Here is a 13,812-nt window from a genome sequence, read left to right as displayed (position 1 = left end):
AACACGGCTTAAATGCATAAGCATAAATTAGGTACAAGTCTTTTATTAACAACGGACAATGGAAATACCATACATTTTAGTAAAAAAAAAAAAAAGGTCAAAGTGGGCCGGATAAGAGCCCTCCACCCATATAATAATTTAACAATGAGAGAAAATACAGGGTGAATATCACCAGACTGGTTTATAGTCGAGAGAGGGGGAAAAAGAAAGGAAATTCTTATTGGTTGAGCAGAATTTACAATGGAGATGGAGTGAGATATGTACAAGGATCTGCGGATGTAACGTTTTGATTGTTACAGCTGAATGATGAAATTTGGATCAAATGAAGCATTAGTGAGTGGAAAAGTAACGTATGTCAAATGACTAAAGTTGTACACCTCTGCTGTCTGGATTCTAGAGGCTCAAAATGCACAAATACAGCTCAGGCGTCACTCTCCCCAGCAGTGGCACTCTGGACTTCCTCTTCCAGGATGGGCACGATGAGGTTGTCCTTAGACATAAGGTTGTACTTCATCACGAAACGAGTGAAGCGGTGACACAAGAAAGTCTCATTCTGTGGGAAAGAGATGATCTTTTGATTAAATGTTTCTGTCTGATGCTTTGACTGTGCTTTTTTTAGCTAACTGTCCAAAGATGCCTCCTACTGACCACTGCAGGAGTTGCTTTGTCATGACCACTGCTCATTATCATGCTTAACATTCACTTGAAGTAATGACTCCAAACACTCTGTGAGCTGCTTACTTAGACACGGCCCTCACAGAAATCTCATTAATTACCAATTGGAACCTTTCTTAATGGGCTGCAATTCCTGTTAACAACCACTCTGTTAACCAGAAAAATACAGCACACAAATATTTGGTAAAATAGTGTATTGTGAAATGATTTATGTTTTATGAAATATACGTGCTTATGAATTACATAAATGATCTTGCTCACCTCATACTTGTCAAAAATCTGGCGGTGGTGAAAGTAAGCATGGGAGAAGATCCTATAGATGCGACGGCAAACCGAGCCCAGTTTGGCCACAGATGATTCCTTAATGCTGACACTATACAGAAAACGGAGAGGAGCAGCGGTTATGGGAAACACCAGTAACCTGTTTACAGCTAGAAAATCCTAGAAACGCAACATCTTACAAATTCATGATATAAAGCATATATGTAGGTAAAGCTGTATTTATTTATAGTAGCTGGAATAATTAAGTCATGCGGTGATATGGAACTCTGTAAGGGTTGAAAGGTTTGAGCTGCATAAGGTTTTGATTAATAATAATAAAGAAAGCCTATTTACTATTCATTCTGGTTATATCACCCACCCCCTAAACAAGGAATAAAAAATGGATTGGGGGGGTCCATTAAAAACTCAAATTTGGTTGTGTTTAAGCAGTGCTGGAACTAAAACAGATCTCCAGAAGGAGCACTGAACACCCCTGCTTTAACAGATGTTCAATAACTCACCGGCTGGGAAAATACTTGTTGCTGTTGAGAAGACACGCAGCTCCATCGAGAGTGTGCCTTGTGTAGTCAATGGCAGGGCACTGTGAGCCACCGGAAACAAACAAATCACCATAAGACACAATCATCCATTATTTAGCTTCTAAGATTAAAATGACAATCTATGAAAACAATCAACTAATTTGATGATCAATTTAAACACATTCTGGACATGAAAAAAACGATAACATCTGTTTTTTAATTTTATTTATCTGATTCATCAAAGACATAATATAGAGATCATGCAGCCCTAAAATTCACACATGGGCATAACTTCGTTTTTACTTCAAAGCTCATTTCATATGCAAACTTTGAACTTGGATCAAAAGGTCACAGAGACACTCACCTCTTTGGGAGTCTTATGGGCAGCACACAGAAAGATCCACTGCTCAGTGGCAGTCATCTGGGTACACGTGTCAGGGTGACACTCATTCTATGGAGCAAAGACATCACACATCATTGTCCTGTCTAAATAAATATCTGCAGACAAATGTAAAGACATCTCAAACAACCTGGTACGTGGCAAGGAGACCTACTTTACTTTGAAATAGTGCAGTGCAGACTATAAGAATTATTTGTAATGGAACAGTGCAATAAAGTGTAAGAGAGATAATTACCTGCAGTTTAACTGCTAAGCCATTGAGCTCCAAACAGAACTGTCTATGTGTAAATACAGAACAGAATATTTTGCAATTTACACAAATACTATAAAAACTCCCAAGACACAGCAACAAAGAGCATCTGCCATCTGATGAACATTTTGAAGACCAACTTTAACATGTACTAACATTTAAATAAATATTCCCCTTACTGTGTTCACACATGCTTTTAAGTTGTTTGTATATTAAAGAAGCATGCAATTACATCTACTATATAAAATTCTGTAATTACATGTATAATTAGACTGTTGACCCTATCTGTCACACTCAAAACATAACCATGCTACAAACCTGTATCTTGCAATACAACTTTAACATAAATCACAAATCTTTATGCAGGTACATAGTAGCTAAAGACATTATATAGTTTAATATAATGTGGGACCTATCTTTTGATCAAAAACTATAAGCTATATGTCCTTACAACATTAGATGATGTGAAAGCTGAAATGAAGAATCTGAGATGACGTTCAGACTAATAATATACCTGAGATGTTCATATTTCCACACCCCCTCATCCTGTCCCTCTGGAGGCTCCATAATCTTCTCGATGTTGGAACAGTCTGAACGGATGTTCTGCTGAATATACTGAACAGCAAAAACAACCATTTATTCACAATATAAAAACACAGAAAAGAAATGAACACAATGACTTCAGAATGTAATGAACTTTAGCACACAACTTCAATCTGTTCCTCATATAAAGATACTGTACTACTTAAAGGGCATTAGAATATGGTGTAAAAATAACATTGACAATTTTTAAAGTGATTTTTTGGAGCTTGACAGTCTTTGGCCACGGTCTGGAAAAGAGCAACTCTCAAAATTCTTCAGTGATTCAATGAAGTGAGAAAAGCGGTCACCTGTTGCACTGCCAGTGTGCTGTCCATCTCTTCAAAAGACTCATCAGACCAGTTGTAGAATTCCTAATAATGAATAAAACAACCAGTTTTATAAACACCTTAATATAACAACAACAGGTTGTTTATTTAATACAGTTCAACCAATGTTGAGCAATTACTGACAGTACGTGTGTGATACATACATATACGTCATAGCATTTAGGCAACTTAACGTCTCCGGTTACTATCGTAACCTCGGTTCCCTGAGAGGCGGGAACGAGACATTACGTCAGCTAAGACGTATATGGGAACTCTTCCCTTCTCCACTTTCACTGAAATCTTATTGGCTAACGCCAGCTGGGGACAGCTGGCCAATTGACGCGAAGCATGCAAATACTGGCGGGTAAGCGTGCAGTATAAAATGCATGGGCGCGAAAATTACGTCAGAATCACGACTGAACGCTAGCACAGCTGATCAAACAGCGACCACGGCGGCTAACGTAATGTCTCGTTCCCGCCTCTCAGGGAACCGAGGTTACGATAGTAACCGGAGACGTTCCCTCTCGAGGCGGTAACTCAACATTACGTCAGCTAAGACGTATATGGGAACTGTATAAAATCCCGCCGTGAGAGCAGTGAAGATAAGCCCTGAACGGAGTCAATCACCCTCACACAAGCAGTACAGTTCTAGCCAATGGCCGTGTCGCTAAGAGTGCTTGCATCTGATAGGCGGAACTAGGCCAATGAGACATCTGCTCCGACCCTAACAAAATATGCATAACTTCAAGCAATATATCGAAATCTGCACTAACCAGGGCAGACACAAAGCAATAAGCACTCAAGCATGAGAGTTAAACAGAGTCGACGGCGTTTGCGGTGACTGCTGCATAAACCATTTAAACCATAACACAGAGTTAGCAGCCATGGTAACTACTGTATAGCTGGTTATAACAGCTTTAATGAATAAAACTTAACTCACCGAAAAACATGTGACGCTACAGAGGGTACATCCAGCTTGTAAAACCTGGCGATTGTGTTCTGGGAAGACCAGCCAGCAGCAAAACATAAATACTGGACAGACATACCTCTAGACCAGGCCCATCAGGAAGCATTTATAATGTCCTCGCAGAATGAGCTCTGATGTTGAGGGGGGTAATCCTTCCCCTGGCATTTGATAGCGTCCACGATCCAGTGAGAAAGTCTCTGTTAGAAACAGCACGTCCCTTATTACATCCACCAAGCACACGAACAGCTGGTCCGACTGACGAAAGGCGGCCGAGCAATTCATATACATCCGTAAAACCCTAACAGGGTCCCGGCGCTCTGAGTATCAGCGTCGCGCGAGGCTGACGGCTCAATAGACGAGGCGGGCAGGGAAACAAAACGGTGTATTGAGTGACTTCGAAACGAAACCCGGTCTCGGCCGGAGAGTGATCATTACAGTCGCCAGGCCCGAAACCAATGCAATATCGTTCACCAAACACTCACGAAATTCTCCAAGGCACTTCGCTGAGGCGAGAGCAAGAGGCAAGGCAGTCTTCAGGGAAGCTCCTTAACCGCAATCGAAGCTAATGGCTCGAACGGTAATAAGAGATAGAGCCCTCAAAACTAGAGCGAAATCCCACGGCGGCACGGAGGGCGGCCATGAAGTACACAATCTACTTGCTTCCCTGAGAAAACTGAATACCAGAGCGTGCTTACCGATCGTTTACCCGTAACCGGGGAACGAAAGCGGCAATAGCGGTCACATACACCTTCAGCGTGGATGGTTTCAAACTCCCGCTATCCAACTGTGCTGTAGAAAGCGCAAAACATCCGACACGGAACAGGTCCCCGGGTCAATATAAATGTTCTCGCACCATTTTGTGAAAACTCACCACTTCTGCGCGTAGCAGCGAATGTTTGATGATGCTCGCGTCTCAGTAAGTGTGTTTAGCACTCGCCAGTGCAGAATGTCCCGCTCATTAGGGTCCCCGCAGCGGCCACACATGAAGGTTCCACAGCTCGGGGCTGGGGTGCTATATTGTGCCATTCGCCTGAGACAGCAGGTCCTGCTTGAGGGGGATTCACCATGGGGGAGCCATCAGTAACTCTCTCAGGTCCGCGAACCAGGGCTGATTCGGCCAGTTCGGGGCCACGAGTATAACTGATGCTTTCTCCTCACTGATTTTGCACAACACAGGCAGAATCTTCACAGGAGGGAATGTGTCAGCCTGGCTTCCGGCCAGCGCGATGTCAGAGCATCTCCCAGCAGGGGGGGAGTGAGATAGCAAACGTGTTCTCGCTCGTGGCAAACAATCCACTTCCTCCCTCCCAAATCATTAGATCTGATCTTGGGTGAAGCCAACATCTCCTTAAGGAATCCCGTTCCTCAAAAGCATGCTCACTCCACGGTTCAAAGTACCGGGGATGTGCGACGCTCCTATGGAGATTAAGTGTCGGTCCGCCCACAACAGGAAACTCGCTGCCTGTTTGAATAGAGCTCTGGAGCGCACGCCGCCCTGGCGATTTATGTACGAGACCACAGACGTGTTGTCGGTTTGAATCAGTACATGTTTCCGCTCCAATTTCGACCGAACGGCTTGCAGGGATATTAGGACACCGCTTCCATTATTCCAAACGGTTTTGTGTCACCTTCTCTGTGACTCCGACCACAGGCCCAGACGCACTGCTCCCCGGCCTAGATAGCGTTCGCAGAGAAAAGAACTCCTGGGCTGAACATATCCGGGCTGTTTCACGGTCTCAGAGTGCTGACGCAACTGTGAATGACCGTAAGTGCTTGTGGACCGAAGACCACGCCCTCGGCGGAACTCGAGTTACAGCCAAAACTGTAGCGGCCGCAATGTAGCAGACCCAGATGGCACACTGAAGAAGCCGCCGCCATCAGTCCCAGAAGCCTCTGAAATTCCCTCAGTGCAAACGACCTGCCCAGTCAGAAACAGCGCAGAGTCGATGAAATGCTCTAGAGAGAGATGGGCTCGCATCGCCATCGAGTCCAAACATATTCCCAGATATGTTACAGTCCGACTCGTAAAAACACGCTCTTCTGCATATTCACACGCAGTCCCAGCGTATCCAAACGGCGAAGCATTGTTTCCACGTGACTGATAGCACATCTCTTGAGTGGGCTAAAATCAGCCAATCGTCCATATAATTCAACATGCGCATTCCGCTCGATCTGAGGGGAAACTTCGCTCTATCGCTCTCTCTCGAGCAGACTGAGAACTTCCTGTCGCAGAACAGAACGGTTTTGGGGCAAAGTCAGTGACGGGACCACGCCATTGAAGCGGGGAGGTCTGCGTTTGAATTGGAGAGAATATCTGTCGTGAATTATTCCCAGTATCCACGGTGAAAACGCTCGGGATAGCCCTCTTACCGTCCATGAGATGACACGGCGGACGCGTTACGTCTACAGCCACTGATGGCTTATTTTATTAGGGCCCCGCCCCCGCGAGGCTGGAAGCACTGGCGGGAGGGCGGGCGCGTCGCTAAATGGTGTGACACTCTTGCGCCATCATGAGGCCATTATAATCATGGACTGTGGCTCTGCGCTGTTTGAGACAGGGCGAGTGACACAACGTTGGGTGCAAGAATTTGTATATATTTTGCTTCTTTAGTACAATTTTTAGTCACAAAAACATCATTTAAACACATATAGCAATCGTCACCCATAGTGATGTGGGGGACATGATGCATGTGTCTTTGAGGTGTTGGCACTCTCGCTCCTTCGCGAGGCCATTATAATAATAGGTTGTGGCTCTGCACTGTTCTGAGACAGGGCGAGTGACACAGAGATGAGTGTAAGAGGAAGTAAAGCTCTTTAGTTGATTGTAACATGCTTTTATTGTGGAACTCACACAAACAGCATTCAAACAGACATAGCAATCGTCGCCCGAAGAAACATGGGGGACATGATGCATCTGAACATTGAGGGTGACACCGTGTTCATGTGGTGTTGGCACTCTCGCGAGGCCAGTATGATCATGGGTTGTGGCTCTGCACTGTTCTGAGACAGGGCGAGTGACACAGTGATGAGTGTAAGAGGCAGTAAAGTTCTTTCGCTGATTGTAACATGCTTTTATTGTGGAACTCACACAAACCGCATTCAAACAGACATAGCAATCGTCGCCCGAAGAAACATGGGGGACATGATGCATCTGAACATTGAGGGTGACACCGTGTTTATGTGGTGTTGGCACTCTCGCGAGGCCAGTATAATCATGGGTTGTGGCTCTGCACTGTTCTGAGACAGGGCGAGTGACACAGAGATGAGTGTAAGAGGCAGTAAAGCTCTTTCGCTGATTGTATACCTGCTTTTATTGTGGAACTCACACAAACAGCATTCAAACAGACATAGCAATCGTCGCCCGAAGGAAATGGGGGACATGATGCATATGAACATGGCGCTTGGGGGCGGGGCCTCCCGCTCACTCACTCTTTCACCGTCAGGGAGACGGCTCGTATGGCGCGTTGGCTCTCTCGCGGCGCGGGTTCCTCAACCGACCCTGACGTTACCTTCCAGGCTCTTATCACTGCTGGTTTCGGCAGAAACGAGCGTCCGGTTCAGAGCGGGGTGCCACTGCGGGTTATTTAGCTGGTTTCAGAGCCTGGCCCGGTGCTTAAGAATCTCGCAGAAGAAGACTGGGGTGAGCGACGGGGTATCACGTGGCTCATACTTTGGCGCGCTTTCTGCGTCTCTGAGAATAGCTCCATGACGTCACCAAAGAGGCCAGAGGGAGCAACGGGAACGTTTAGGAGCGGCCTACGGTCCGCGTCTTTCAGGACAGCTAGGGAAGCCATAGGTGCCTGTAAAGATGACCATGAACTCCGTGAAACAGCTGAGCAGAGCGCTTAATAGCAATCAGCGCGAGATCAGTTGCCGCGATCCTGATGACGACAGCGCTACTGTGCCGCCGTTTGCCTGAAACACCTTGAGTATTGCCCTGGTAAAGAGCAGAAGCTGCACTTGCTCTTTCTAGACTGTGGTCCGGACCAAAAGCAGAGGGAGACGAGCACAGGTGTGTGGTAACAGTCTCCTAGACGAGGGGGGGGGAGGGTTTCCGTCCCGTCCACGTGCGTGATATGGCCTTCGTAGCAGAGTGGGTGCGCGCCGATTGGGGTGCAGCCCACGATTTCACCACGAGCTCTTGCATGCCTAAATGCCATCTGGTAGCAGCTCGACTGGAGGAGCCACGAGTCTAGTTACCCATCACAGGCTCGTATTGCAAGTGAGACTCAGCTCCGAGACGACCTTTCCGAAGACCCTGACGAGCTTCTCCTGGAGGTCTCAGGGCCCTCTTGGTCGGGGCGGTACCACTGAGAGGCCCAAACCTTTTTCGACGTCGAAGCGACATGGAGTCGTTTTCCTCGCCAGCTCCGAAGAGGACGAAGTTCGCGTTTTTTTATAGTCCACCACGCCGACGTCAAACTCGTCTTCGGGCGGGGGAGGGCCCACCAGCGGCTCGCTGGCGGCAGTGGGCCTCATTCCCGCCGTCCTCCGAGCCACTCTGGCTCTGAGGGCGCGCACTGGCAGCTCGGTACACTGGGCGCAAGTGTTGTCCGTGTGAGAATCCCAAGCAGGTCACACAGAACTGTTGAAGGTCCGAATCTAGCATTAGCAGCCATCGGATGCGGAGAGGAAAAACAGGGTGAGTAGTCCTCTATTGCAACTTCCACGATGACTTAGATAAGACTTCTAGCGTGAAGAAAGAGATTCTGACGTAATTTTCGCGCCCATGCATTTTATACTGCACGCTTACCCGCCAGTATTTGCATGCTTCGCGTCAATTGGCCAGCTGTCCCCAGCTGGCGTTAGCCAATAAGATTTCAGTGAAAGTGGAGAAGGGAAGAGTTCCCATATACGTCTTAGCTGACGTAATGTTGAGTTACCGCCTCGAGAGGGAACTACAGTTTCTACGTTGTTCCCATTGTAAAATGTCCCATTGGTTATATCAATTTCTTTATATATTAGTGACTGAACACAGCAGTGTATAATACCTGAAAGCTGTATGACTCTGACATATAATCGTATATTATGTTAACTATGTTTTAAATATAATAATTTAATGTATTTGAGCATCAGCAGCAGTGATGTTCATCCGGGTACTTCCAGACGGCTACTAACGTTAGCTGACTGCTGTTTGCCAAAACAAGTAAATCGTGAAAGCCTGGCATTTCGGACGCCTCCTGCCCAATACTTCAGTACACATTCAAGTACTTTTAAAAAGAACATAAGTACTATCATGAACAGGATATTCGACGAAAAACCTCCATTTGAGAATCATTCGTTTTCTCGGCTAACTGCTAGCTTAGCTCCTGAGTATATCTGCGGTTTCCGCACACACACGAGAACAAATCGTTTTTATCTAAATATAACATTAAAATATACTCTACGAACAGATTTGAGTTAGTGAAATGCTTTCGAGTGTTATTCGCTTTTGATTTTACCTTCGCCTTGGTGCCCGGTCTATTCCTCCTCAGAACAGCTGTGCCCTCCGCCATGACCATCTCGACAGATTTAGAGTTTGATTGACAGCGCGTCCCCACTGGACGAGAAGCGCTACTACAGGAGGAGCTCAGTTTGATTGAGAGCGCGCCCACACTGGACGAGAAGCGCTACTACAGGAGGAGCTCAGGTACACTGATCCCAGCAAATATTGGAGAACACGTTCACAATTATCAACTTCACAATGTCTTAAAGGTATTTATTTTATGTATAATATTTTTTAGCATTTATTTTAAACTGTTATTTCACCTGGGGCCTATTGTATTAACATGTTAATTAAATATGCATATTGCATTAATACTTCATAATGTGTCTTGAAAGTGAAAGTGAAGTGACATTCAACCAAGTATGGTGACCCATACTCAGAATTTGTGCTCCCAGGAGCAGTGGGCAGCCATTTATGCTGCGGCGCCCGGGGAGCAGTTGGGGGTTTGATGCCTTGCCCAAGGGCACCTAAGTCGTGGTATTGAAGGTGGAGAGAGAGCTGTTCATGCACTCCCCCCACCCACAATTCCGTCCGGCCCGAGACTAGAACTCACAACCCTTCGATTGGGAGTCCAACCCTCTAACCATTAGGCCACGACTTCTCCTTAAAGGGTTAGTTCACCCAAAAAAAATTCTGTCATTAAAGACTCACCCTCATGTCGTTCCAAACCTGTAAGACCTCTTTTCATCTTCGGAACACAGTTTAAGATATTTTAGATTTAGTCCGAGAGCTTTCTGTCCCTCCATTGAAACTGCACGGTATACTGTCCATGTCCAGAAAGGTAAGAAAAACATCATCGAAGTAATCCATGTGACATCAGAGGGTCAGTTAGAATTTGTTGAAGCATCGAAAATACATTTTGGTCCAAAAATTAAAAAAAATTACGAAATGGACACTATACCGTACATACATTTTCAATGGAGGGACAGAAAGCTCTCGGACTAAATCTAAAATATCTGTGTACACATTTTCATTGCTTTCTTTCTTACATGTATTCATTAATAATGTAAATGTGTACCTATTGATTATTCTAAATAATGCCAAAGAAAAACTTATTTTTTGAATAATTTTTAATGAACAAAAATGTCATGGCAGTTTAAAAAAAAAAAAAAAAAACATTTTTTATATAATTGTGATAAAAAGGTCTAGGAGTCTGGTTACTTTCAAAAGGCACTGTACTATAATTATTTTAGTTATTCCTTCTGATTACCAGCTGTAGCACATATTCATAATTCAGAGGAAATGATTCATGGAATACAAATTCCTATGGTAAAAAAAATAATTTTCAAACCCTATAATTAGTTCACGAATTACTTTATAATCACAATAAAAAAAAATTATAATAATCCATCTGACTCCATTATAATCTTCTACAAAGTTAGAGTTCAAGAATTCATACCTGACCAAACACTAAAACAAACAGTTCATGAATATGGAATATAAAGTAAATGCAATTAATTGTGTGTGTATCCTAATACACACAATTCAGACAGTGCATATTCATGTTTCAACATTCACATGTTAATTTCCAAACAATTCCATGAAGAAGCAAGATGAAACACCAAGATCACTTTATTTTAAACAAAACTTGATCATACTTATTTACAATTGACAATTACAATTCAACCCCTTTCTCTATGGACTCCAGGATGACACAGATGTTTGAACAAGCCCACTTCATTCTACATATTTGCCAAGAATATCTCCATCCCGGAACAGGAAATAGTCCTACAAAAGGAAATACAAATACAATCAAGTCAATATTATACAAATTATAAATATAATTTGGTTACATTTCTTCTATAGAACTTATTAAGAATAGCATCATCATTTCAGACAGGAATGAAACAGGTGTGAAGAATAGAATTACTGTGTTTAAATGAACCTAAAAAAAAAAAAAAAAGTGTTATTTCCAAAAAATGTAAATTTGTTGTAATCTAGGACCTTTATACAGTGCATGCCATTGTAAAGACTATCCCTTACAGCCTTGTGTTCATCTGTTAAATTAACTATGATGTCTGACCTAACTAAAGTCTATAATAACATACATACGAAGAAAAAAAAAATCGATCATCTTATAATCCAATCATGACCAATGATCTAACCTTATCATCAAGAACAACTTTTGTTCCTCCGTACTCTGGCAGCAGAACTTTATCCCCAACTTTGACGCAGACAGGTGTTACTTTCCCATCCTAAAAGACAGACATCATTTAAAGTCTGAGGTACAGCATGCATCTCACACACTGTAGAGAAAACGCTTGGATCAGAACATAAAATATAAGCTTATAAAAAAAAGCTACCTTGTTGGTGGATCCTGGACCCACTGCCACCACTGCAGCCTGCAGCACTTTGGCTTGAGACTTTTCTGGAATCATGATGCCTCCTTTTGTCACAGTCTCTGCAGCTAGCCGCTCCACCAACACACGGTCGAACATGGGAAGGAATTTCCGGAAAGCCTGCTTTGGGTCAAATACATGCTTAGTACAGTGTAGAATCTATGTCTATGCATGTTTTCTGCAACACTACAAAAATGTACCACTAGGAGGCATTGCAGACTAGAAGAGAGAAAAAGAAGTCTTTATTTTCCTCTACAATTTTTGCTACATTCTATATCTATTCCCAAAGGTGTTCAAATAATATTAATCAATCAATAACTATTATGGTTACATTCCCTTTTAGGCCTTTAAGTAATGCTTTCCTAAAAGCACTACTGTGAGTTCTTGACTCCAGTTGACTTCAATCTTTAGTTTATCTCCCATTCAGAGTATACATTTAAGCCTACTAAATTAGATGCATATTTAAAAAGGATACCTAAATAAAAAAAACACTGACCATTACTGTTCACAACATTTAAAGATGAGAGCAGCTGCTTGTCTAAGAACAGATGTGTGTGTGTGTGTCCTTGAGAGAAGGACATGTGTGAAGGGAGGGTAGACGGGATAAATGTTAAGGATTCTTGTGGGGGAGGAGAGGAGTTTAGAGGTTTTGTAAATGTTTACTATCCTGCTGAAGGACAAAAGGACAGTCATCATGATAACCCCACAAGGCCAAACGGTTTGGAATGTAGAAAATCCTAGAATTAATCAGTTGTGCATTCCCATCTGACCTCATAATACATTAAAAAAGCAATTCATGTCACAAATGTCTTTAGTTATTGTCTGATACCTAAGAACGTTGAGCATTTTTAAAATAATGCTATGTTAATTTATTACAAGGTTAATACAGAAAAAATAAACTTTCAACCCATCTAGAGACAATATTTCATCTCTATGCTTGAATCGAACTGAAAACAAAATAATCACAGTTACTGCACATAAAAATGCACGTGTTCGCCTCCATTCAAAGTGACCCGGAAGTTCATATCGTGCTGACGCGCAATTGGTTGTAATGATCTTGGAGCAAGAGGAGTGTGGCAACCCGATTCAAGAAATTAAGATGATGGAAATATTTTGAGCTTTCACATGCAAGATGTGACAGCACCTGCAAGACAAATACTTTATACGCATGTACATAAATTATAATTCTACACACTGTCATACAAATTAAAATAGTAAATATTGTAAAATAAATATACCACATGTTTTAAGATACACACTTAAACATTACTCGTCTGTAAACCAACGATTTGCTCAGATTTAATGATAGCAAACCGGGTTATCTGTGAAATCCCCAAACACTCATTTTAAACCATTCCTCCAAACACTGTGTACTAAGTAACACGCTTCTCATCGCATCAATGTGTTATTATATTATAGTAACTCAGAGCACGAGTCCGTTCCTAACCGTGACCTTGCAGCTGAAATTGATGGAGCGTTATAAAACACTGCGCTATCTCAGTCGCACAAATCAAATAATTACAGAAACAAGTCATTCAAATGGTGCAGCTTGATCAGTAATCTTACGCGTCTTACCATGTTGTTGTCTTTATGAGAAGCGAATCCGACAGAACAGCACAAGACAGTCAAACAGGAACACTTAACCAGTGCGATCCACGTGAAGAAGAAATGTCTGGAAGGGCACTGCGCATGCGCCAAACACTAATCCTACTGACCCCCGTCCAGAAATCTAGAATATTCCTCGATCACCTAACGTTACACAAAGAGGTTTATTTTTTTTTAAACTTGTTTATAAGGCATTGTGGATTACAAATAAAAAAGATAGTAAAAAGATACATAAATAGGGACCCAAATAATAATAATAAATAATATTAACCTACTCTAAATACTAAATAAATAATTATACAACATAAATACGAAATTATTGACTTATACAAACCAATGCATGATATAATATTTAAGACTTTAAACAAAATCAAAGAAATTTG

At 42.8% G+C, this 13,812-nt stretch overlaps 1 protein-coding gene across 4 annotated transcripts; it reads right to left on the bottom strand.

Annotated features, from left to right (window-relative positions):
- Positions 1-27: 27 nt before the first annotated feature.
- On the bottom strand, positions 28-13,547 carry LOC113108640 (MOB-like protein phocein). Of its 4 annotated transcripts, XM_026271883.1 has the most exons (9): positions 13,400-13,543; positions 11,789-11,947; positions 3,016-3,078; positions 2,640-2,740; positions 2,111-2,153; positions 1,840-1,926; positions 1,458-1,537; positions 937-1,048; positions 28-553 (listed from the first exon to the last, which is right to left on the bottom strand). In XM_026271883.1, the coding sequence occupies exons 1-9, from the start codon at positions 13,400-13,402 to the stop codon at positions 422-424; spliced, it is 780 nt and encodes a 259-aa protein (XP_026127668.1). In that variant the 5' UTR covers positions 13,403-13,543; the 3' UTR covers positions 28-421. The 4 variants fall into 4 exon arrangements, with proteins under 4 accessions (XP_026127668.1, XP_026127665.1, XP_026127667.1 ...); XM_026271880.1 differs by lacking the exons at positions 11,789-11,947; positions 13,400-13,543 and adding an exon at positions 9,442-9,551; XM_026271882.1 differs by lacking the exons at positions 28-553; positions 937-1,048; positions 1,458-1,537; ... (2 more) ...; positions 2,640-2,740; positions 3,016-3,078 and adding exons at positions 11,040-11,213; positions 11,591-11,680 and having other exon boundaries at positions 11,789-11,944; positions 13,400-13,547.
- Between the last annotated feature and the right edge of the window lie 265 nt (positions 13,548-13,812).

The sequence above is a fragment of the Carassius auratus genome, chromosome 9 (assembly GCF_003368295.1).
Source record: "Carassius auratus strain Wakin chromosome 9, ASM336829v1, whole genome shotgun sequence".
NCBI classification, from domain to species: Eukaryota; Metazoa; Chordata; class Actinopteri; order Cypriniformes; family Cyprinidae; genus Carassius; species Carassius auratus.
Note: the sequence above shows the minus strand (reverse complement) of the source record. Positions and strands in the feature narration are given on the sequence as shown.